The sequence below is a fragment of the Gymnoscopelus braueri genome, assembly GCF_963280865.1.
Source record: "Gymnoscopelus braueri genome assembly, chromosome: 5".
NCBI lineage: Eukaryota > Metazoa > Chordata > Actinopteri > Myctophiformes > Myctophidae > Gymnoscopelus > Gymnoscopelus braueri.
In genome coordinates, this window is record NC_137606.1 from 53,921,075 (window position 1) to 53,947,958 (window position 26,884).

General features: G+C 40.5%; 1 protein-coding gene across 1 annotated transcript; it reads left to right on the forward strand.

Moving 5' to 3' along the window:
* The first annotated feature begins 793 nt into the window (after positions 1-793).
* On the forward strand, positions 794-26,884 carry ctsc (cathepsin C). The gene is made up of 8 exons (XM_080428635.1): positions 794-1,103; positions 5,487-5,632; positions 8,145-8,311; positions 9,768-9,923; positions 11,896-12,014; positions 14,589-14,720; positions 21,595-21,827; positions 24,239-26,884. The coding sequence occupies exons 1-8, from the start codon at positions 932-934 to the stop codon at positions 24,503-24,505; spliced, it is 1,392 nt and encodes a 463-aa protein (XP_080284761.1). The 5' UTR covers positions 794-931; the 3' UTR covers positions 24,506-26,884.

Sequence of the window (26,884 nt, forward strand, 5' to 3'; positions counted from 1 at the left end):
TGTACTCAAGTACAGTACTTGAGTAAATGTAAGTAGTTACTTTCCACCACTGCTTATTGTGAGGCTAATGTGAGCTTGGAGCTTGTTTAGGGGCGCGCGACACCGCGGTACGTCGAAGTACAACTCGGTCCAAGTCAGGAGGAGAAGGAATCGCGCATGCGCCGAAGGAGCAGGCGACGACAGATCATTATGACCACAGAGCAGCGTTGCCATGTCTGCTTATTATAAGCGACGTTGGGCTTATTTTTCTGTAAAGTTGCTTGTAAATATTGGTTTGATTGATGTACTTTATTTAAGACATGAGAACAACAGTACATGGAAGTAGAGATTCACAATACGTAAAGGTCTACTAAACTGGAAGGCTCACAAAGCACTAAGCTTTTTTTTAAATGAGATCCCCACGCACACAAATCATGGTGGTTGCTGTTTGTTGGGCTTATTGTTTCTAGAGCGTAGTTGATTATTTGGGCTTGTTTCATAATGTTGTTTAAACCAGTAGTTCTCAAACATTTTCATGTCAAGGACCCCCAAATCAATATGTATTTGTCTGAGGACCCCCATCTGAAAATATGTTTGCCAGGAGGAACCCCCATATACAGGATTTGTGTTGTTAAAATGTTTCAAGAAATATTCCACATTTCACTGTTTTCATTTTTTGAAATATATAGGTTTAAGTGCCCTATAAAAGTTGCTTCTTTTGAGCTCGTTTTCCTAGACCTGGTTGCTTATTTCTCTCAGACAATCTGGCAACGCTGACGGCAGGACATGTGACCACAGAGGGGAAAGTTTCAGTTTGAAGCAGAAGCAGGTTCCGTTGTGTAAGAAAGAACACACACATAACTGTCTCAGTCTGTCTGTCTCTGTTCCTTTGTCTGTTTCTTTGATCCCTGTGTGTGTAGATAGAAGTTTTTTGTATTAATTTCTTAGCACCATGAGGGTGTGTGTAGCAGCCAGCAGTGTGTTGCTGTGTGTGTTATTGTTGTGTCCTGGTCGCTCTCTGGGCGACACACCTGCCAACTGCACCTACGAGGAGCTGCTGGGGTCCTGGCTGTTCCAGACGTCCCAGGGGGGTCGAGACAAGGACATCAACTGCTCTGATGAAGGTAATGGTAATGATACCAATGAATGATAACGATGTGATAATGAATTAGCTGTAGAATACAACTCTCGTAGACGTATTTATGATTCTGACGTTTTCAATCTACGTGAGTTGTAGGGTTCACCCCCCCATGGACACAGGGACTTTCAGCACTATACCCCGTAGATCTCCAAACATGTTCAAATTGAAAAAAAAATGGTGTTTACCTCAACTCCCCATATGTTAACTCTTTCTACGGGGTAGTAGTGCAATGTAATAATCCATATATTTCAATAAAGACGTGTTTTAATGCCGTCTGTGGCCGAACGCCATTTTTTCACCCTCGTTTACTCCCTGTTTACGTTGAGTGTAATTCCGGGTTTCACCGGATGCGCCCCGTCACTACCCGTCACTACCGCCTATTGGGAACTTCCGACAGAATCGGCCACAGACGGCATTAAAACACTTCTTTATTGAAATATATGGATTATTACATTAAACTACTACCGCGTAGAGACAGTTAACATTTGGGGCTTTGGGGTAAGCACCTTTTATTTCAATTTGTACATGTTTGGAGTGTCTACGGGGTATAGTGCTGAAAGTCCCTGTGTCCATGGGGGGTGAACCCTACAACTCTCGTAGATTGAAAACGTCAGAATCATAAATACGTCTACGAGAGTTGTATTCTACAGCTACTAATGAATGATATATAACGATGTGATAATGATCTGTATTTATATAATAGCACCTTTCATAGTTAGAATGCAACACAAAGTGCTCTACACACAAAAGAAAGATCATCACATTGTACAAGGTAAACAGCATAATCCATTTACAATATAGGTATTTTAACACTATAACAATATAGGTATTTTAACTAGACACTCTTATCCAGAGAGCATGTGTGAGATCAGAGTAAAGCAGAGTAAACATGAACTCTAGTCAGTAAACAACAAGGTCACACAAGTATAGTGCTGAGAGAACAATAGTAGTGACTCAGCAAATGATCGAGATTGACTTTTGCTTTTAAGCAAAAGTCACACTCAATAAAATGCATGGTCTTAATCCAAGGCTACTGTCTAAACCAGTGGTTTTCAACCTTTTTCATGCCAAGGACCCCCAAATTGACACTTATTAGCCCACGGACCCCCATTTCAAAAGATATGCCAGGGACCCCCATAAGAGAAGATTTTTTTACGGCTCTAGCAGTGATTCTCAACCATTTTAATTTCAAGGACCCCCAGTTTGGCTACAGACCCCCATTTAATGGGATTTCTATCACTTGGACCGCAATTTATATTGTGAAATCTATGTCAATTTAACTCTGAGAGTGTACAAATGGAACCAAATGGACCCGTTAGGGTCCATTTAGCCTCGGAAACCCAGGCTTTTTTTTAGGGTCCATTTGGTTCCATTTGTACACTCTCAGAGTTACAGACCCATAAGGGTCCATTTGGTGCCTAATCTATCATTTAGCTGGGGACCCCCTGGAACTCCCTCAAGGACCCCTGGGGGTCCCCGGACCCCACTTTGAGAACCAATGGTCCAAACAATATTGCTATAATCTACTGTGAATAACATTCTGTACATTTGTGGTTGAGAAAAACACAACTACCAGGCAAGAACGAGAATAAGTGACCAGGATTATATATAATAGTGAACTAGTATCAATCGAAATATAATGTGGCAAGAAGGGATGTGAGAGTTAACAAGGCTCAGTATTAACAATGGTCTTTAGTCTGCTATATGCTGTTTCCACACAAAAAAACTATCAATGTTTAGCAAACCATTAAGCTGATCTGTTCTCAGTGTATTCCCTTTAGTTCATAACGTTACTAATCCAACTAATCTGACAAGACTTTGTAAGAGAAGATTTGTCAACAACTCAAATAACATTAATTTAAACAGATGTACAAGCTCACAGTGCGTTGACATGTTGTCAGCTTGTAGATCTGCTATTTTCAAATAGTCAGAACATTAAATGGGGTTAAATAGTTTTAAGACAAATACATGAGGTCTCCATTTTACCGGGGACCCTTAGCACCCCTTCGAGGACCCCTAGACGTCCCCGGAACCAGTGGTTTAAAGAACATTAACATAGGAACAGATGCAAAACATATACCGGTAAAAGTCCCTTTTTCTTATGGTTGCTGTCGGGTGGAAACCTAGTATGTCCACAACAGTTGCTTTTTTTTTGTATAAAAAAAATAATAAAATAGTGAAAATAGCAGATCTACAAGCTCCCAACGTGTCTCATTGCAAGCTTGCAGATCTGCTATTCTCACTGCTTTTGTTTTGCGTGACACTCTTGCTTGTATGATGTGGAAATGGATTTTCTCACCACGTGAATCTGAGGTGAGACATGATTTATCAGCAGTCAGATGTCATCAGACATGTGATGTAAGATCATGTGAAGGTCACATGATGTGATATTAGTCTTTGAGGCTATGTGACCCTCTTCTTTGCGTTGATGACATTCACAATTCTAAGGCCTATTGAGGCCTGAAGTTCCGATTCTGCAAAATGTCTTCTAAATCCTAACAGTTTTCTGAAAAACGTATGTTTCTATATCAGTGGTTTTCAAACTTTTTCATGTCAAGGACCCCAAAAATGATATGTATTTGGCCGCGGACCCCCATCTCAAAATATTTCGTTCCAGGGACCCCCCAGAAGCAAAGATTTGAGTTCATGTTTTCTTTAAAATAATATATATATTCAAAGATTTGCACACATTTTCACGGTTTTTCAAAAATAGCAGATATACAAGCTCGTAGCGGCGCTACGAGCTTGTATATCTGCTATTTTTGAATAGCCAAAGTGTAAAATAATGCTTTTTAGCTCAAATCAAGAAGTGACATAGATGCGTTCCAGGTCTTAAAGGGTTAAATATATTAATCCGACATGGTAAATGTAATTACTGTGAAATGAGGACAACTTAGAACTGGGCTGATATGGTTGTATGAGACTAGATATGGTTGAATAGCGTAATATAACATTGTGAGATATGTCTTTTCCTGGTTTTAATCTCTTCAGCCCCATTACCAGAAATTGTTTTAAAGTTTTTGAGACTAGTGGGACTAGCCGATCTAGTTGAAGCTCAACGCATTGTGACATGTTTTGATCTTGTAGATATGCTACATTTGAAAGTGCTTGATGAATGATGAATTAAAAAGAAAATGATTATTATCGCAATACGATCACAATATCGATATGCCTGTAAGGCGATAAGTATATGACTGTGATGAATGCATGTATGTGACTATATGAGAGTGAGAAAATAGCCAGCACACAATAAATGTCCTTTTCACATGTCACGTTTATTTGTCTCTCCACACAGACGGAACAACCAGTGGAGCGGTAGGCAGCGGTTCCGGGAGGAGACACAAAGGAGACTCTTTGTGTCTCCTACCGGAACCACTGCCGGTCATCAAATTATGCGTAAAAAGTATTTTTGGGGGTGAACTATTCCTTTAAGACCTGTTAGGTTGAAACACGTCCACTGCTCTGTGCGTGGAGACTTTGTGAAAAGAACATTTACTATGTGCTGGCTATTATTTCACTCTGATATTGTTGAGCCGTGCACCTTGAGACCTTTGCTTAATCTGGAGTGTTGCTTGGGCATTCTGCATTGCAGTGCTCTCTCACATTTTAAGCATTTTTGTAGGCCTTGTTATCTGTGTTTTTGCACTGCAGCTTTCAAGTCCTCGACCCCAAGACACATTTCTCCTGTGTGAGACAAATAAAGTGAACCTCGTCGACCTTGATAAGTTATTTGGTCACAAAATATCAATATTAGATGTTGTCCATATAGCCCAGCCCTGGCTATTTATGAACTCATTCGTTTTATGCACTGTTGTTTGCAGTGTTGACTTAGACAGCACATTTTGATTTAGTTTTAGTCATAGTCTTTTGAATAAAATGTCATTGAGTTTTAGTCATATTTTAGTCATCTGAAATGTTTTAGTTTTTGACTAGTTTTAGTCGACTGAATATCATAAGATTTTAGTCGACTTAATCTACAGTTGATTTAGTCGACTAAAATGTATGTTGGCGGTGCCTTGATGGCGTCGTAATGGCAGATTTTACAGTTTGGTTGCATGCTGAAAATAGCCGATCTACAAGCTCACAACGCGTCGCAGCGCGACGCGTTGTGAGCTTGTAGATCTGCTATTGTCAGAGCACAACACCCGAGCACAACCAAACATAAAATGATCTCTTCTCCACTAGTCATTTTAGTCTAGTTTTTATATATTATATGTAGTCTTAGTTTTAGTCATCGTAGCTTCGTTTTATTTCCTTTTTATTTCGTTCTCGTCAGTGTAAAAAGGTAGTCGACGAACAATTTTTCGTCATAGTTTTTAGTCGACGAAATCAACGCTGTTTTTTTTTGTCCCTGCTGTTGCTGCAGCCACCGGTGTGAAGATGGTGACGGTGACGCTGGAGAAGCTGTCTGTGGCCACGGACGACCTGGGAAACACGGGCTTCTTCACACTCATCTACAACCAGGGGTTCGAGGTGGTCATCAACAACTACAAATGGTTCGGCTTCTTCAAGGTAAACCGCTATATAGGAGCGCTGCAAGGTTCAAGGCACATTAACCCATTAGCATCTTTCTGCCGGTCATCAAATTATTGGCTTAGGAATGAATTCAATGCTTCATGGGATGTGTAATTGATAGAAACTAAGTACTTTTTTGGGTGAACTACTCCTTTAACCACAAGGCCACTGAGTTGGCTGCATAAATGCTGTAAAAAGATGTAAGTAATAATGACTGATATGTCGGCCCTAAACGATACAGAAGTCGGGCTCTACTATAGCTATCATTGTGGATGGGGCCTTGAGTTTGGATGAGGGGTCATAGAATGAAGTTGTATGGATTGAACAGATGGAAGCCATTTCTGGCCTCCATCTGTTCACGCTGTGCGATTCCATTCTTGCGGTTGCTTGTTACATTCAGGGCTTTGTTCCTCCTGTTTGCCTTCTTTCGTTTCTTCCACCTCGACTCACATGACTCTTGCTCTGCAAGAGGAAGCGCCAAGTTCAGTCGAGTCCAAACAAAACAGCTGGATGAGTCAGTCTCAACTTCCACAGTTGAGACTGACTGAGTCATCAGTCAGCGCTGGAAGAGTCTTCCACGGCCGACTGGTTCCGTCTCTCAACTTCCACATTCTGTTCTTAGACGTCTCAAGTGACATTCATATTCTGTACAAAATTGTGTTTTCTTACTCATGAGCACGCAGTAGGCACAAACAATGTGTATCCTATTACTCCAGTGTTCATGCCCCCCCCACCCCACCCACACACATTTGGCACACACACACACACACACACACACACACACACACACACACACACACACACACACACACACACACACACACACACACACACACACACATACTCAAAGGACCACAAAGGAAATAAGCCTCGTTTTATTCTTGATAGATATTAAACAAATATTATACAGAAATATATGTTCATGCATTTTGCAAAGCTGTCAAGCAAGTTCATTAGATTCACATGATCTCATAGCGGTTTTAAACAGTACTTGGTTGGAGGAGGTCTAATGTCCCAACATGGAGTGCATCAGAATCAGCAACTGCAGGACATGTTCTACAAAGGAGGCATTGGATTCAGTCAGCCTTTCTCTGTGTGTCCAAACACTCTATAGAGATGTTTACTATCAGAATATACAGCTATGCTATTAAACACATATTTTTGTAACCAAAGAAATATCTTTTACACCACCTTTTAATAGACCTTTGCTTGGTATTCCATTGAAGAATCACATTAAATTAATCACATCAACTAAAGCCCAGGTCTTTCGTTTTGCTGCACAATTTGCTGCAGGGCTCAATTAACGTGAGGATTACAAGTCTAAACAAGTCTAAATCTATAGTAGTAGTACAAATAGTTATTTAGATAGTATATTGTTTTTGGACTAATGCTATAAGTTCTTATTTTACCTGGTAACCTTAGTTTCTCAAGGCACTACACAGTTTTCTCTGCATTCTATTATGTATGTGATTACCTTGCTTACTGTAAGTTGCTCTGGATAAGAGCGTCTGCTAAATGCCATAACCCATTCATACCGGAAAAGCATCTTTGTCATTTTTGATTTTAGCGTTGGCTATAAAAAAAATAAGCAGATACACAAGCTCACAGAAGGCATTTGTGGAAGGCCGCATCTGTGTCATTTTAGATTTATTTTCCTATTCAAACATAGCAGATACGCAAGCTCATAGCGCAGCACCGAGCGCTACGAGCTTGTAGATCTGCTATGTTTTTTAAATCGTGACATTCTTTGCAAATCTTTGAATATATATTTTTTTTACTCAAATATTCGCTTCTGGGGGGTCCCTGGAACAAAATATTTTGAGATGGGGCTCCGCGGTCAAATGCATGTAATTTTGGGTGGTCCTTGACATGAAAACATTTGAGCACCACTGATGTAGCAACATAATGTTTTTAAAAAAAAATGCTAGGATTTAGAAAACATTTTGATAGATTTTTTTCACTATATTTAGATTTTTCGAGTAAAAAATGTTTGCTTGGAAAAAAATATATATATTCAAAGATGTCATGCTTTTAAAAAAATAGCCAAATAAATCTAAAATGACAGATGCTTTCGCCGGCTTTAATGGGTTTATTGGGTTAACCCTTTAAGACCTGGAACGCATTTGTGTCACTTTTTTATTTGAGCTAAAAAGCATTATTTTACACTTTGGCTATTCAAAAATAGCAGATCTACAAGCTCATAGCGAGCTTGTAGATCTGCTATTTTTGAAAAATCCTGAAAATGTGTGCACATCTTTGAATATATTGTTTTAAAGCGAACATTTTTAACTCAAATCTTTGCTTCTGGGGCTCCCTGGAACAATTTTTTTTAGATGGGGGTCTGCAGCAAAATACATATCATTTTGGGGGTCCTTGACATGAAAAAGTTTGAGAACCACTGATTTCTTTTTTTTTTTCAGAATACTGTTGGGATTTAAAAGACATTTGTAGGCTTCAGGTCTTAATGGGTTAATAGTAATTGTGCCTCCTCATGTGTGTTGTGCTGCAGTATTCGGAGGACGGTTCGGAGGTGACCAGCTACTGTGACCAGACCATGCCAGGGTGGGTCCATGACGTACTGGGCAACAACTGGGCCTGCTTCGTAGCCAAGAAAGTGCAGCCGACACCTGCTCGAACCGAGCCCAAGACCCTGCTGCACCGCAAGGAGGCGCGCAGGTGAGTACCTGGCCTCACACTGATTACTGGGTTTCAAACTCAACTCAGACTTTATTTATAAAGTACATTTTACAATGACCTGGGGGTCAACCAAAGTGCTGTACAAGGTCAGATAAAAAAAAAAGCATACAGAACAGGAAGACGGATTAAATGGGCAAAAGATTAAGAAAATGAATAAAGACAATACACATGCATTACACAATAAACGGTTAGACCAGGGAATCTCTCCTGCGCATGTATTACTCTGGCCTGCAATTATGGGTGCAACAGTTAATCAAACTGTTCGATTTAATCGAAGAAATATTTTATTTTGATGAAATAATAAGATTTTCAAAAATAGCGGTCTACAATCTTTTTTCCCTAAATAGAGCACCGAAGTCTGACGTAATTTACACATCCTACCTGGGTCGTGGTTCCCCCCCCCCCCATTCTGAATCCCCATAGACATATTTAATATCGCGTCAAATAAGAACTGTGTTCCAAAAATAAACAAATGACCACGGCGTGTTGACTCTTATGGATATGAAGCATCAACTGACGGTGAGAAAACGATAATGTTACTTCCGACGAATTAGTTAAATTTTCGCCAGAAACAGACTGTTTCAAATATAAGTGACTGACTATCATAAACGATACAGAACCTCCTCCCTGACAATATCGCCAAGACAGTTTGTTTATTTTTGGACCACAATTCTTATACGAGACGATTCTATGATGACCCAATGTTATTCTCCATAGAGAAATGACTTTACGAACCAGGGGATGAACGAATGACGTCAGGACTTCTGTACTCTATACGGATCGATTATTTGATGCATTGAAAAGTAATGGATAGAATAACAAAATAATGCATCGCTGCAGCCCACATAACTGCTAATGCATAATGCTAGGAGATATTTAAGAGTACAATGGTTGTATCTCGTATAGACCAGTGGTGGAAAAAGTACTCAAATTCTTAAGTAAGTAAAAGTACCAATACTGCAATATAGAAATACTCTGTTACAAGTAAAAGTCCAGAATAAAAAAATGTACTTGAGTACAAATGTACTTGAGTACAAATGTATTGGCATCAAAATGTACCAAAAGTAAAAATACTAAAATGTTTGAAAATAGCCGATTTCCAAGCTCACAACGCGTCGCGAGCTTGTAGATCGGCTATTTTCAAATAGCCTATGTATAAAATAGGGCTAAAGTGGTTAATTTATGTTTCATAACATCATAATTTATATCTGCAAAGTAACTAGTAACTAAAGTTTTCAAATAATTGTAGTGGAGTAAAAGTACAATATTTGCCTCTGAGATGTAGTGGAGTAGAAGTAAAAGTATTGGAAATACTCAAGTAAAGTACAAATACCTCAAAGTTGTACTTAAGTACAGTACTAGGTACCCAGGTATCAGGTCTGTTTTGGTGGTTATGTACAAAAACAGTGATGTCATTTGTCCCTTTTTCCTCCAGGTTGCTCCAGAGGCCTTACAAACACAACCTGGACTTCATGGACGCCATCAACTCCGTCCAGAGCTCGTGGAAGGCGGTAGCCTACCCGGAGCATGAGCAGTACAGTCTGGAGGAGCTGCACTACAGAGCCGGAGGACCAGCCTCCCACATCCCCAGGTTGAACACCTTCCTGTGCCAAAAAAAAACCACAATTAACCCGTTCAATCCGGGAACTTAATCTGTGTCATTTCATATTTCTTTGGCTGTTCAAAAATAGCAGATCTACAAGCTCATAGCGCGGCACCGAGTGCCGCGCTATGAGCTTGTGGATCTGCAATTTTTTTTTAAATCGTGATTTTTATTTTTTGCAAATCTTTCAATATATATTTTTTTAAAGCGAACATTTGTAACTCGGTCAAACAAAGTGTGCTTCTGGGACCCCCCCGAAGCTACAAGCTCATAGCGCGGCACCGAGTTCCACGCTATGAGCTTGTGTATCTGCTATTTTTTGAATAGCCAAAGAAATGTTAAAATGACACAGATGCGTTCCCGGATTGAATCGTCAACCGCAATTATTTGTATCAGCTAAAATGTCATGATAGTGTCAATAGGCCTGTCACAATTGTTACATAATCGCCTAATCGCAATTTATTTTTTGCATAATCGTCATAATCATTTCCATGTTGAAAAAAAAAAATAATAATAGTGGAAATAGCAGATCTATAAGCTCAAAATGCGTGTTTGAGCTTGTAGATCAGCTATTTCCACTATTCATGTTTTGTTTTTGTATAAAGTTATGAAATTATGTACGTCATTTGTCATATCTAACCTGCGCACCTTTTGTTTACGAAGCCTAAAAGCCAAACAGAAATGTAATTCAATCGTTAATCGCAATTATCTGAGCGACAATTAACACATTCCATGCCAGTCGCGTAGATCTACGCAAACCTAAATAAAGCAGCAGCGCAGAGTCCTGCACAGGTCCAATTTTGAGAACCCGCTCCCGCCCCGCCCGTCAATACTCAGATCCGTAGACCAACCCGTCACCCGTGATTATTTCAAAATACGAACCAGACCCGCCCCGCCCGTCAAATAAACGACCGTTGTCCGCCCGTTTACCCGTGATGCAGAGTAAAATGTAAATCCTATTAAAAAGTGTGTTGAAAAAGATAGCAGCCTTCAACAACAGCGCTACATTCAGTGCTCAGGTTCGTACAGAAATCAAGTGAAGACGGAGGAGCGAGCTTAAGCCACGCGCGCGAACGCGCATCTACGCAGCACACATGTGTCGTTCTTTACGTCGACAGATAGTTTTAATTTGAAGGTTTAACAGGATGTTCAATGTGTTTTTGTGAGTTAAGATAACTGACCAGCGTGCTCCATGCAGTTGTGCTGTGTTAAGTTACACAAGTGACGTTGTTTGGGCGGAAACAGTGCTTTCTGATTTTCACAATAAAATGATAACCGCCCGCGATTAGTTCAGTACCGCCCGTCCCCGTACCCGTGATCTTATCAAAGTAAAACTTTCACCCGTCAAATGCGGGTACCCGTCGGGAATCCGCGGGTACCCGGCCCATTGCAGGACTCTGCCGCAGCGTGCCGATCGCGTAGATCTACGCGAAGTGGTCTTTTGGGGTTTAATAGACGATTGCGTTGTTTTCTGTACCATCCTTGATTTTTTTCTCTTCCCTTTTGACGCATTCCTTGAAGAAAATATCCATTACCCGTTTCCGGTTCCGGGTTTATCTTGAATTAACAGTTTTTTTTGGTTTTGGCCAGACATCATGGTTTTCACACGGTATAAAAAACGAATGGTAAGCTCCGCAGGGGGGGGGGTGAAAGCGTCATATCCACCAAACGGATATGACGTCTGGAGGCTATTAGGACTGTTGAAAAAACTGTCCAAATAGTCCTGTTTGTTTATAAACACCATCCGATCGCGGATTATAATGGATTTAAAATGTTTGTGACCGGTTGAAAAAGGGTTATAAAACACAAATTGCTGGCACTGGGTGAGTACATTATGTGGCATTACTCTGGCAGGGAATGTGTTAATCGTCAAGTAAAATGTCATAATCGTGACAGCCCTATAAGTGACAACTTCTACTTTCAGTAACTTAACTGTGTTTGTCCCCATGATGGCGTCAAGACGCGTTGGCCCCGCCCCTGTGACGGCTACTCTCAAGAAGATGGCGGCGGCGCTCCCTGAACGCTGGGACTGGAAAGACGTGGCCGGTGTCAACTACCTCAGCCCTGTTCGAAACCAAGGTGACCGTTTAGTTATTAGAATGATATAATGATTGACGTCATTTGTGTAGCAGTGGTTCTCAAACTTTGTCGTGTCAAGGACCCCCAAACTGATATTTGGCCACGGACCACCTTCTGAAAATGTTTTGTGCGAGGGACTCCCAGAAGTAAGACTGTACGATATTTTTCAAATGTTTAAAAATAATATCAGATCTACAACCTCGAGCTTGTAGATCTACTTTTTCTAGGGACCCCCTGGAACCCTCCCCAAGGAGCCCTGAGTGTCCCGGGACCCCACTTTGAGAATCACTGTTGTATAGGACTGTTCTTAACACATTCGGTGCCAGAATTTTATAATAACAGATTACGTTCGGTGCCAGAAATCTCACCGTTGAGCTGCGCGGCGCTGTTTAAGCTGTAGACTCCACAACGTGCATTCCATGTGAAACAAAGCAGGCGTGCATTTTGCACGATGGTCCTGGCTAACGCCTGGAACGATAACATCTCTCACACGGGTCACAATGGCGGAGCGATTGCGCATACAAAATGAGTCGTTTTCCCCCAACTTAAAAAGTTTCGGAGTTCTAGGGGTTTTAGAGAAGGAGATAGAACGGAAGCGGATGGGTAGCCATGTTTTTTGGCACGGTGATCTATAAGGCCCCTCCTTCTCAGAATCACAGTGGGTGATTCCAGAGCTGCTTCAGCCCCTCCCGTGTGGAAAGAAACGAGAAAAAAAAAAGACTGAAAACACAGTTCAGACCGTGTTCGGCACCAAAGCACTACTCTGTGAAAACACGGTTCAGAACGTGTTTGGCACCCGATGTGTTAACAGTGTTACAAAGTGCTTGTACTGTTCAAAACAGTGATCACACTAGACAATAATGCTATAACAATGAATTATGTCAGGGACAGAGCAGCATGGCAATGGCACAATGACATACATTGAGCAAGTGCAACGGATTAAAGTAATAATCTGAGGTACTTAGGGGGATGAAAAGGCCTTTTTTTTTTAAATGGGTTGTTAAAAGAGATTTAAAACTGGTTACTGAGCTAGTTAAGGCCAGTTAAGTTTAAACACCGGAGTGCCTCGGGGCTCTGTATAACTAAGTGACTTTTCATTTTCGCTCTACATTAAATATCTTTGCAGAAACAAATAGCCGATCTACAAGCTCCCAGCGTGTCGCAACGGGTTGAGCTTGTAGGTCTGCTATTTTCTGTGAGAGTTTTCCTCATGAATACGGATGCCAGGGTCTAAGTGGTTTAACCACATGAACCCTTGCGTTAGGCTAACATTCGGCGTGATTTACAACCTCGCTTGTAAATCGGCTATTTTCGGCAAAGTGATTTGGTGTTGATGGAGAGGTACAGAGTAAAAACCATTGGCATAAAAATAACACAAAACACAACTAGCAAAAACACAAGTTCATTGAAACTCAAACAACACAAAGGCATAGAGCCTAAGCACCAGCACAGCTAAGAAAATGCTTTGTTAAAGATGAAGGATTTTTGAGGGGTTTTTTTTGTAAGGAAAGCATACTTTTTGGATCATCTGTAAGCGTGCAGAAAATTGACAAGTAACAAAATCAAATGGAGATGATGTACATGCGTGCGCACGCAGAGTTCATGTTTATGTGTTTTTGTATGGAGTGCGAGTATTTGAGTAGTGCCCCCCCCCCCCCCCCACACACACACCAAGCCTGTGAGTGTATGTGTGTTGGAGTGTATCGCTGTTCTGTCGCCTCATGATCACGTGGAGAGGCTTTTACATGTCACTAAAACCTGTGGGCTTGAGACGGATCATGAGCCTGGCTCCAGCTTGTCCATTTACACTAGCAGCGACAAAGCAACAGGCTATTAATAATATATATATATATATTTTTTACCCCTCTTTCTCCGCAATTTAGTTTGTATGCCAATTGATTCCTCCCCACAAACATTTCTGTGGATTGTTCCAGCACATCACATGTTAAGTAGAGCTGGAACTATGTTTTCTTTTCTTAGTGATGATTCTGTTGATTACTTCTTTGTCATGCCATGGTGTTGTGCAAAATTTGAGAAAGAAAAGCCCATTTACAAGCTCACAATGCGTCACTACCCAGTAGATCTCAAACCTTTTCATCTCAAGGACGCACAAATTGATCAATTTGTCCACGGACCCCCATCTGGAAAGACTTTGTGTGAGAGACCCCATAAGAAAAGATTTGTGGTGTTAAAATTGTTTTAACAATTTCCAAGATGTTTCAAATGTCTTCGAAAATAGCCGATCTACAAGCTCAGGTGTCACGTTGAGACAAGTGCGCTTGTACATGTAGATCAGCTATTTTTGAATAGCCGAAGTATAAAGGGGGTTAAAGTGTTCATTTTGCTGGGGACACCCTGGAACCCCCCCCCCCCCAAGGACCCCTGGGGGTCCTTGGGGGGAGTTCCAGGGGGAACCACTGCTGTAAACCTCCCTGCTGTGTGTGCGCACAATCTACAAAAGTGTGTAATAATACATCATTAATATTATTTATTATTTTATTTATATGCAAACATATTTACAGTTGCAGAGTTAAATGAACTGTTGTTTAAATCTCCCTGCTGTGCGTTCCATAGGGTCGTGTGGAAGTTGCTATTCCTTCGCCACCATGGGGATGATGGAGGCTCGAATCCGAGTTCTGACCAACAACACCGAGACCCCCGTCCTCAGCCCCCAGCAGGTGGTCTCCTGTTCAGAGTATTCTCAAGGTAATGCATGCACACGTCTTGGCCTGGTGGACTCCCCCCGACTGCACTTTAACACATTCCACACCAGAGTTTAATATCATAATGTACTCACCAGTGCCAGCGATTTATTGTTGTTTTATTGTTTTTTTCACGTCGCCACAGACCTTGCTAAATACCCTAAGATCGCGTGTTAAACTGTTTGTAGACACACAGGGTAGCTGTGTGAGTGGCCCAGAGAAGACCGTTTCAATCGGCGACATTCCATTTTGCAGTTGTCGCGGTTTCTGTTAAACAGCGTTCAGCGAGGAGAAAAAAACTCAAGAGATAATGGCGGATTAGGGGAAGCTTTAGAGCGGCGGCGGATGGGAACGAAAATCTCCGCATACGGATATTTCCATATCCGGGTGTGGTACAATGAAATGTGTCACTGTGAGGGAGGCCTACAATGAAATGTGTCACTGCGAGAGAGGCCTACAATGAAATGTGTCACTGAGAGGGAGGCCTACAATGAAATGTGTCACTGTGAGGGAGGCCTACAATGAAATGTGTCACTGCGAGAGAGGCCTACAATGAAATGTGTCACTGCGAGAGAGGCCTACAATGAAATGTGTCACTGCGAGAGAGGCCTACAATGAAATGTGTCACTGTGAGGGAGGCCTACAATGAAATGTGTCACTGTGAGAGAGGCCTACAATGAAATGTGTCACTGTGAGGGAGGCCTACAATGAAATGTGTCACTGTGAGAGAGGCCTACAATGAAATGTGTCACTGTGAGGGAGGCCTACAATGAAATGTGTCACTGTGAGAGAGGCCTACAATGAAATGTGTCACTGTGAGAGAGGCCTACAATGAAATGTGTCACTGCGAGGGAGGCCTACAATGAAATGTGTCACTGTGAGGGAGGCCTACAATGAAATGTGTCACTGTGAGAGAGGCCTACAATGAAATGTGTCACTGTGAGGGAAGCCTACAATGAAATGTGTCACTGTGAGGGAAGCCTACAATGAAATGTGTCACTGTGAGGGAAGCCTACAATGAAATGTGTCATTGCGAGACCACTTCGCGTAGAACTACGCGACTGACACGCTGCGCAATTATTTAGGTTCGCGTAGAACTACGCGATTGGCACTGCAATGTGTTAACTAGGGCTGCAACTGTCGATTGTTAATATTGTTTTAATAATTCAGAAACGTATTATTATTATTTATACATCAACAAATTGATTCTGATCGATTCTTTTTATATTAGACTAAGTCAAATTAGTCTGATTAAACACTTAAACCCTATTTTTTACTTGTACTGTATATGTGTACAATGGTGCCATGCAATAATACGCAATCTACAAGCTCACAACGCATCGCCAGAAAAAGAATAAGAAAAAAATACATATTTTGTATTAAAAGTATTACATTTTATAGATCTAAAATCGTGTTGCACCCCTAATATTTTTTTTTGACCTGATAACATGACGTCGTATGACAGTGTCACACGACAAATTCATGGAGAGTTGGTAGTGTTTGTGGCATTCCTGAACCAATCATTTGATGACCGGGCGGAAAGATGCTAATGTCTCCTGTAGACGACTATTAAGTCTATTATTGGCTCAGGAATGCGGGAAAAAAACTAAGGAATCTCCATGAATTCAAGGCTTCATGGGCTGTGTAATTGATAGAACATAAGTAATTTTTTGGGTGAACTACTTCCTTTTAATGGAGATGTATGACAGTTTGACGTCATCTGGTTCAGTAGCAGCAGTCTGGGTCTTTCAACAACACACAACAGCCACCTCTGTGATCCAACAAGTGAGCTCTGTTGTGTTGACGCTGGCTGGCTGGCGTTTGATGCGAGTCAAAGCAACTCACTTCAAAGGCTAGTAGGCACGCTCCCCCCAAAAAATATTTTGCGGTCAAACTGGGTGAAGATTTCTGACCACTCATGGAAAACGCAGATGAAGGGCCAACAGGCCCGAAACATGTCCATCATTTAATGCTGCTGCGTATTAAAGTCTTTCCATTTTGATTGTGAGTGTGGATATTTCCTTTTGTTGTGTGATAACTGGCAACCAGTGGTGAAAGAAGTACTCTGATTTTCTTTTTCTCAATAGTAATACCACAATGTACCTGTTTCAACACATTTAGACCTGAGGCCGTTTTCTTTTTTTTAAAACGCCTTCTAAATCCTAACCTAAGTTTTCAGAAAATCTTCTATTTTTTTATTCAAACAAATTAAACAAAAGTGGTGTTACTATGTACATAGCAAGTAGCAACATCTAAAATGACACAGATGCTTTCCCGGTTTTAAAGGTATAACAACGTATTCACCTGTTTCCTAGGCTGTGTGTTTTCCACTTCCTGTCGATTTGATCCAATGAAATCCAATGAAACTGGTCAGATGACCAATGATATCCAATGAAATCGACAGGAAGTGGAAAACACACAGCCTAGGAAACGGGTGAATAGGCTTTCCGGGTCTTAACTCATTGAGTGCTATTCACGTGTTTCACGTGTTTTACCGCTATGGTGCAACGTGCCAATCACGTGTTTCACGTGTTTTTGAAAAAATAGTAAAAAGAAAATATATATGAACCCAAGATATCATTATCTGAAGATTTGCAGCTCCATCCACTCCTTGTTTAACTTATAACTGAAAAAGGACTTTTTTAAGCACTTTTTTTTTACTTTAAAAAAATCTCTGGCACTGGGACAACATTCAGTGAGTTAATGGGTTAAAAAGTTTCATCAGGAAAAGTCATTGTTATCAAACTATACGGTACTTACAGTACCAAACCTGAAGGTACGCGTTCCGCAGAATGTCGAAAATAGCAGATCTACAAGCTTACAACACGAGTCCGGTCTCGTCACCTTTTTCACCCCTAGTCGGTTTGCAAGCCTGCAACAAAGTTATGAATCAAATAATAATAAAGCTCAGTTCAATCATTATAATAAACTTAATAATAAAGTGTATTTGTAAAGCACCTTTCATGACATGAAATGCAGCTCAAAGTGCTTTACAGAGCAAGAATACAATTACAGAAAAAGTACAAATAATTTAACAATAAAGCAAAAAAGAGCATCTTGAATTTGGGCAGGGAGTAGGGCTGTCACCATTACACATTTAAGTTGACCATTAACACATTCCATGCCAGACGTTAATCTCATAATGTACTCACCAGTGCCAACGTGTTATTGTTGTTTTGTTTTTTTTTTCACGTCGCCATAGACCTTGTTAAAATCCTTAAGATTGAGCTGTGCACTGTCTGTATACATCGGCGACATCTCACTGATTCTACCAGTGAAAACCACGTGTCAAACGGAGCTCCATGGTTGTAGTTAGAGCGGTTTACGTTAAACAGTGATATGCGAGGAGAAAAAACTACAAGGAGAAAATTCAGTTTCAGTTTCGTCATTAGAACGAGGGCCGACGCGATCGGCAAAACCGGATCCCAAATAATTCTGTTTCCGGTTTTCAAACCGGAACCGGACATGGATCAAACAATTCCGAAAGTGCACCTGGGGTGAAATCAATCTACGCGATTGGCATTCAATGTGTTAATTGTCACACAAATAATTGTGATTAACGATTTAATTGTGGCAGTTTTTTTTGTTATATAATTTTTATTTCTGTTTGGTTTTTAGGCTTCATAATCACAAATTACACAGGGCAGATCTGACACATAACTTGAATATACAAAGAAATTATTGACATATTTAATCATTTTATACATGTAAAAATAGCTGATCTACAAGCTTACAACGCGTCACGAAGTGATGAGTTGTAAGCTTGTTCTGCTATTCCCACTTTTTTTTATATTTCAAAATGTGTGAAAAAAACATGAAAACGATTATGCAGCGAGGCGGCCATGTTGCTGGAGCTGGTCAAGAACGGACCCATGGCTGTGGCCTTTGAGGTACCAGGGCTGATGAGCAAGGGATAATCAATGGGGAGTGGGTCATTATTGAGAAATAAACCCTGACAGGATTTATTTCTCAATAATGACCCGCTCCCCATGTGTTATTGCGCTTATTACACGGCTACTTAATAGAGAAATTGATAAATTGACCCAAAAGTAACAAAACAAAGGATTTCATTGCTTATGGTAGTGGAAGTGAAATTCCATTAACACATTGAGTGCCAGAGTTTTTTTTTTAAAGGGTACAGCCAGTGCTGGCTGTTTTTAACCATTATTGTACCTTTTTCAAGTAGTCACAAAATATTTACGGTGATCCCCTCATTACACACACAGGGGTATCGTAGAATCGGGGAAAAACATTCGGTAATCCGTTCCATAGTTGCAGCCAGTTGAAAATAGTCAAAAATACATAGTAAAAAAAAAAGTACACCTGGGGTGAAATCTATCTACGCGATTGGCATTCAATGTGTTAATTGTCACACAAATAATTGTGATTAACGATTTAATTGTGGCAGTTTTTTTTGTTATATAATTTTTATTTCTGTTTGGTTTTTAGGCTTCATAATCACAAATTACACAGGGCAGATCTGACACATAACTTGAATATACAAAGAAATTATTGACATATTTAATCATTTTATACATGTAAAAATAGCTGATCTACAAGCTTACAACGCGTCACGAAGTGATGAGTTGTAAGCTTGTTCTGCTATTCCCACTTTTTTTTATATTTCAAAATGTGTGAAAAAAACATGAAAACGATTATGCAAAAAAAAATCATTTTTGAGACTAAATGACATTGAATGAGGGCTCCAGCTAGAGTCCTCATTGCACTCATTGTACTCTTGTAGCCATTGGTGTAAAGTAACTAAGTACATTTACTCAAGTGTTGTACTTTTTACTTTACTTGAGTATTTCCAATTTTCAGTACTTCACTTCACTTCTACTCCACTACATCTCAGAGGCAAATATTGTACTTTTACTCCACTACAATTATTTGAAAACTTTAATTACTAGTTAGTTTGTAGATTTTCATTATTACAAAACATGCATTAACCACTCGCTGTGCCACGCATTAGATCTGCTATTTTCAAAGGATTTCTATACATTTGAAAACTTGTGAAATGGGACATTCTGCATAATATGTGCTTTCTAGTTTTGGTACATTTTGATACCAATACTTTTGTATTTTTACTCAAGTATTTTGAATTCCAGACTTTTACTTGTAACAGAGTATTTCTACATTGATACTTTCACTTAAGTAAAACATTTGAGTACTTTTTTCCGCCTCTGCTTGTATCCGACACCAATATAGACCCCGGCCATTCTTTTTGAACTTTGAACGAGCTCTGTGGGGTTCTGGGGGAATTTCTGAGAACATGGATGATGTAAAACTTGTGTCCTTATGAGTCTCTCTGCCGTGGCTCTGAGTCATGACCGTCACAACTCTGCTAGAGAACACAGGAGCCACTGTCCTTACGTAATCATCTCCATTAGCACTGAACCTAAAGTGCTCTGAGGCCACTTTGATTGCCGTTTTAAATGATATCCACCGATATTTAAAAAAAAAAAGAAGCTAGACGTGGGTATTTGACACTAAAATGACACATGGCTGGCCCGTGGGCGTGTGTCAGACACCGACTAATTACACGCCGATCTCTGAATCTGTTCACGCTCTTATATCCGTGGATGAAAGTTATTATCTGTCTGATTTCAGTCGAGCATGTCTTTCTCTAGGCTAAAGTAAATGTGTCTCAACCCGACACTGGCGACGTCTTGTGAGCTTGTAGATCGGCTATTTTCATAGGACTTGTGGTAACCGAGACAAGTTTGTATGTGTCCGCTAACCCCCCCCAAACGAAACAACACAAAAACATATGACACTCAGTTTACAGACGAATTTACACTCAAAGGACCACTAAGGAAATAAGCTAGCTATCAAGCTTGTTTTTTGTATCCGTTTAACATATACATATCGTTGCTGTCCGGCAGAAACCAGCTAACTCCATTTTGACGCTTTTGCATTTTTTTTCCATAAATCAGTGCTCTTGAACACCCTTTAAGTCTGTGTGTTGGTAAAACAAATATTGAACCAATGAAGAGCATTAAAAGGCGCTTCTGACAAACCCAGCTAACTCCATTGGATCCTCAAACTTTCTGCTAAACCAGCTAACTCCACCAAAGGGGGGTGGCGTTAGCTGGTTTTGCTGACTCCAGGCTCCACCCCCTTTTGACCTCCAACCTCATTGAGAGCTTGGAGGTCCATTCAGCTGCTCTTATCAATGATGAACAAAACCTCCTAACTCCACTTTTTGTTTCTTTTTTTTCATTTCCTGAGTTAGCTGGTTGCTGCCGGACAGCAGAGATATAATACATCATGTCATGTATATGCATATTTTGTCAATATAAAACGTCAATCAATCAACCAAATTAGAGTTATTTTAAGATGAATGAGAATTTGATTTGTTCAAAGTAGCAATGGAATACATCATTCAGAACCATCTTCCATAAACCCTAATGGTCTCGAACATTTCATTAAAAAAAAAAACTGCTAAATCCTCTTATCTGTGATTTCTGCAACTGGTTGGCCGTATGTAGAATTGTACATAGTTGTGCTAATAGTTAGGGTTAGGTCTTCTACTAGGCCATCTACTAAATACACGGCAATCATTCAATCTGTTCATGCTGTTAAAGTATATCGACTGTCGGTTGGAAACCTCATTATGGCCAAAACAGTTTTTCAGGATTCAAATTCAAAAATAGCAGATCTACAAGCTCAAAACGCGTCGCATCGTGCTGCGTTTCGAGCTTGTGGATCTGCTACTTTTGGATACTTTTTGTGTGACGCCATAGCATGATCAAGTAGGGCGATAATTTAAGAAAAAAAAACACAAAAAGTTAATTTTATGGAGATAAGAGGTTTCTGCCCGACAGCAACGGTATTGCATGTCAAATCTCCTTCTATTATCTCTCTTATTTTGTCAGGTTGTGATGGGGGTTTCCCGTACCTGATTGGCAAGTACATCCAGGACTTTGGCGTGGTGGACGAGCAGTGCTTCCCGTACATCGGGAAGGACTCGCCGTGCGGCGTCCAGCGGACGTGCGGTCGCCACTACGCGGCGGAGTACGGCTACGTGGGCGGATTCTACGGAGGCTGCAGCGAGGCGGCCATGTTGCTGGAGCTGGTCAAGAACGGACCCATGGCTGTGGCCTTTGAGGTACCAGGGCTGATGAGCAAGGGATAATCAATGGGGAGTGGGTCATTATTGAGAAATAAACCCTGACAGGATTTATTTCTCAATAATGACCCGCTCCCCATGTGTTATTGCGCTTATTACACGGCTACTTAATAGAGAAATTGATAAATTGACCCAAAAGTAACAAAACAAAGGATTTCATTGCTTATGGTAGTGGAAGTGAAATTCCATTAACACATTGAGTGCCAGAGTTTTTTTTTTAAAGGGTACAGCCAGTGCTGGCTGTTTTTAACCATTATTGTACCTTTTTCAAGTAGTCACAAAATATTTACGGTGATCCCCTCATTACACACACAGGGGTATCGTAGAATCGGGGAAAAACATTCGGTAATCCGTTCCATAGTTGCAGCCAGTTGAAAATAGTCAAAAATACATAGTAAAAAAAAAAGTACACAGGAGCCGAGATACAGGCTTTTAAAGTAATAAGTTAACCAGGAAGTGGATGGGAGTCTATTATCTTCGAAAAAAAAAAAAAAAAAAAAAAACGTCGCCGTTTTTGGCACTCAATGGTTGGATTATATTGGCACTCAATGTGTTAATTTATGCCAGGTGCGTCCAGTGCAACGGTCGCCTATTTCTCGCTTCAAATGTTTTCAAAAACATTCTTGAGAGCAATGTTTAGTTGTAAATGACACTTGTGTGTTTGTTTACATGGCTGCCATGTTGGATACGTCATAAAATCAAGCGGCGCAGAGTTGATATGAGTCGGGTGCACTCACTGAGCCTTCGATTAGACAGAGTTCTGTTATTGAGTTCAGGTCATTATTCAAAAATAACAGACCGCTGAATTCAGTGATTGACAAATCAGAATCCAGCATTTAAGCTGTATAATAAGGAATGATAATATGATAGGTGTTTGTTAATCAATATCTAAATATCATCGGGCTGAAAACGTCTATGTCCAAAAACATAGTTATGTAGTCACAAGCTCTTGTTAACGCTTTTAATTGGTTAAACATGTATAAAACTCACAGACACACACACACACACACCCACACTTCGACTTCTTTCAAATAAAGCTAAATGACGCGTTTTGAGCTTGTAGATTGGCTATTTTTGCTACTGAAGCACCACACTGTTGTATGATGAAGTGGGGCATTCATTTATAAAAACACATACATAAGTTGAAACGTAGAGGTACAAGGTTTCTGCCCGACAGCAACAAATCTTTAGTCTTTTTTTTTCTTTTTTTTAAACCCTGGTGAAACAGAAAATCTATTCTTGAATGATTGTTTTTATAGGACAATCTTGAGATGGTTAATGCCATTCAAACGAGAGCACACCCTTCAATGATTAATGATGACGATATCGTTGCTGTCGGGCAGAGGCCTCTTGTATGCGTATTCTAACCTTTTTGTGTTTTTTTGAAAATGAATGCCCTATTTCAGTGGTTTTTCAACCCTTTTCATATCAGGGTCCATTATTTATTCGGCATTTGAGCCACGGAACCACCATTTGATGAGATTTAGCCTCTCAGACCCAAAACTTAAAATATTTTGTTGTCCGCAATTCCATGCTGTATTGATGTTGGTACCAATAAGAGAGATAACAGGCAAACGTTGATCAAAATAACAATTCTTTAATTAAGTAATGCAGATGTTTAACAATATTTTAACTCTCGAGGGCGTAAAATGCGGGTCCATTTGGTTTCATTTTACACTCTCAAGAGTTAAAGACCCAATAAGGGTCCATTTTGGTTACCAACTCTCCATCATTTAGCTGGGGACCACCTGGAACCCCCTCCCCCCCCCAAGGACCACTGGTGGTCCCCGGAGCATAGGATGAGAACCACTGCCCTATTTGATCGTACCACAGCGTCACACAAAATACATCAAAAGTAGCAGATCTGAGCTCGCAGAGCTACTACTTTTGATGTATTTTGAATTGGAATCCTGAAAAAAACAAACAGTGCTTGGACATTAGGGGTGGGACGATATATCGATATCGCGATAACTAATCGATATACTGCCGAAAAATATATATATATATTTTTTTGTTTGTGATACGTTGTTTTTCCTACTCTGTATTTGTGTAATGATGATTTTGAACTGTTTGGTGCTATTTTATGTGTTTATGAATTGAATACAAGGACTATCGTGATATATCGTTGGTGAAATTTCATGCAATATATCGTGATATCGCAATATATCGATATTTTCAGATATCGTGATATATCGTTGGTGAAATTTATTGCAATATATATTGAATATCGTGATATCGCAATATATCGAATATCGTCGAATATCGTGATATATATTGTTATCGTGGGCCTAATATCGTGATATATATCGTATCGTGAGGTACCCATATCGTCCCACCCCTATTGGACATATGAGGTTTCCACCCCGACAGACGATGTTCTTTGTGTGCAGGTGTACCCGGACTTCATGCACTACAAGGAGGGCATCTACCACCACACGGGCCTGAGCGACCCCTTCAACCCGTTCGAGCTGACCAACCACGCCGTGCTGCTGGTGGGCTACGGCCACTGCCACATGACGGGCCAGAAGTACTGGGTCGTCAAGAACAGCTGGGGCACGGGCTGGGGCGAGGGCGGCTTCTTCCGCATCCGCCGCGGCAGCGACGAGTGCAGCGTGGAGAGCATCGCCGTGGCCGTCACGCCCATCGCGCGGCTGTAGTAGTGCCCGGGGGCCAATGAGACGGACGGAAAGGGCCGGAAGGGAGGGCGGCGGCTTAAGGGAGTAGTTCCACCCCCACGAAATGACATCAATTAGTCATCCAATGAAGCCTCGAGGTCTCATTGTTTTTTGTCGCATTTCTGACTAAAGAATCCAAAAAAAGAAGAGGGTATTTGATCAATTGAAGAAAAGAGGGGTCCACGCTTAACCCATTTTGGGCAGGAACCCCTATTTGTAACCATCCCTTTCAGGACGGGAACCCCTTTTGGGGTTCCTGTTGCTATGTACAGTATATAGCAACATGGTTTTGTTGTAATTTTTTTATACATATTTGAAGTTTTTCAGAAAACTGAAAAAAAGGTTTTGCATTTGTTAATCATGGATTCTTCATGTGCCAAAAACAATGGATTCAAGGCTTCGCGGTGTCAGTCGTTTTGGGAGGGGGGGGGGGGGGTGAAGTACTTCTTTAAAATACCACAGAGTAGATTTCTTCTGTTCTGCTTCCATGGTTTAGTCAGAGTTTCCGTTGCCTTCCAGGGGAGCTTGTTAAGTTAATGGCCTGTTTACCCGTCTTGGAAGGCACCCAGACAAATTTGTCAAGATTTCACAAATTGGTCCTGTGAAAATCACAAAGACTGCAGGGCTTTTTAATTACCTGGCAGTTTTTTCTTCTTCTTTTAAATCTCTTTCTGGGAGGTCATTCTTCACGAGAATGATCCCGAATTGACGGTTGATTATGCATTGCCTTTAACCACTTAAACCCTTCGTCGACTGGGGTCCCCCAGGGGGTCTGTACTAAGTCCCCTACCTTGTTGCCTCTACACCAAATCTCTCCGAAAAGGTTTGGCAAATGCCAAACACTTAGAATAGGACAGGGTTCAATTAGTTAAAAGAGAAAATATCTGTGTTTTATTTCCAGTAATCCATGATCAACTGAAACTAGGAACTGTTGATTCAGTCTCCGACACATCGCCAATCAATGAACAATCCAGGTTTAGTGTTTCGTTTTTATTTCTGTAGAAATGTTAATACGTGTTCATCCAAATGACAGATGTATTATGAATCGTTTTAAATGTCTGTGTGTAAAATGAAAGCTGCCTGGCCTAAGAACTCCTCAAGGAACCGTGTGAAAAGCCGAGCGCAGTGGTTCTCAAAGTGACCCCCCCCCAGGGATCCTTGAAAATTGGTAAATTTAGAATCAGTTTAACCACTTTATACACATCCGACTATTTGAAAATAGCAGGTCTACAAGCTTCAGTTTGTAGTTATATTTTCCAAATAATCTGGGGAAAGATTTCAACAATTTGCAATGTTTTAAAAACATTTTAACAGCACAAATCTTGTTTGGCGGTCCCTTTTGGGGTCCTTGCCATGAAAGAGTATGAGAACCACTACTGGCTGGTGGCTCTAGTAGCAACATTTTGGCAACAACCAGTTACTTTACCTCAGCTACAAACGGTTTACAAGTTGGAGACAAAGTTCAGAGATGAAAAGCGCTATATTGTGTTGTCAAGTTATTAAGGAAAAAAAAAACTTGTGTCAAGTCCATATAACCACAATCAACCCTGAAGGGTGAGGTACGTCATAAAAAAACAAACTCATAAAAAAAAGCTGAAATGGCAGGTGCAATACATTTTAAGCTATTTTCTGCTATTTTAGCTATTTTCGAAAAACTTTTAAAGTATGAGTTTCAAGCTGCTCTCTCGTATCACCCGACAAAGGCAGTAATTATTTTACAAGTACAGATGGGACGTGTTATGTTGACAAATCTATAACTAATTGTTCAATGAGTTGGCAAAAGAACAGAGTGCCTGGCTGAACTCAATATAGCTGTTCCTCTTGTTTAAATTGCAGTAACTTGATTTTAAATGGAAATTGATTTTTTTTCTTCTATTTCTTCAATGACAAAAATAGAAGCTGTACTTCTTGAAAAGGGAATCGTGAGTCAGTGTCAGCCTGTTTTTTTTTTCAAAAAGGGAATCGATAAAAAATGCGTGCCGTTATTTGATTCTGCCAAGTAGAAAGTGACTACTTGTGGGGTGGAATATCTGTCTCAGGAAAACACAAGGGAAATGGCTTTGAGTCGTAGCTGCTGTTGTCACATTGGTTTTAGACCTTTCACAACTGCCATAATTCATTCTGGGACTCTGGGACGTGGGAGTCTTGTGGGAGGCTTATAAAAAGGAAAGTGTTATTTTTGATGAGAGTGAAAGGAATTGTATTTTAAGCGATGATTCTAGTGCCTTGATTTTTTTCTGCTTTCATTTTATTTCAATGTTGGGCCTAGTTTATAAAATGGCATTTCTTTCATGATTTGCACTTGTGTGTTTTGCACGTCTGTTTTTAAATTTGAGAAAATAAAAGGACTCAGTGGCAGTA

What these genes read in the sequence shown, in the direction of transcription:
- ctsc (XM_080428635.1), top strand. Translation starts at nt 932, where the DNA reads ATGAGGGTGTGTGTAGCAGCCAGCAGTGTGTTGCTGTGTGTGTTATTG. An exon ending in CATCAACTGCTCTGATGAAG is followed by an intron (nt 1,104 to 5,486) that starts GTAATGGTAATG and finishes CTGTTGCTGCAG; the next exon opens with CCACCGGTGTGAAGATGGTG. An exon ending in CCATGGCTGTGGCCTTTGAG is followed by an intron (nt 21,828 to 24,238) that starts GTACCAGGGCTG and finishes CTTTGTGTGCAG; the next exon opens with GTGTACCCGGACTTCATGCA.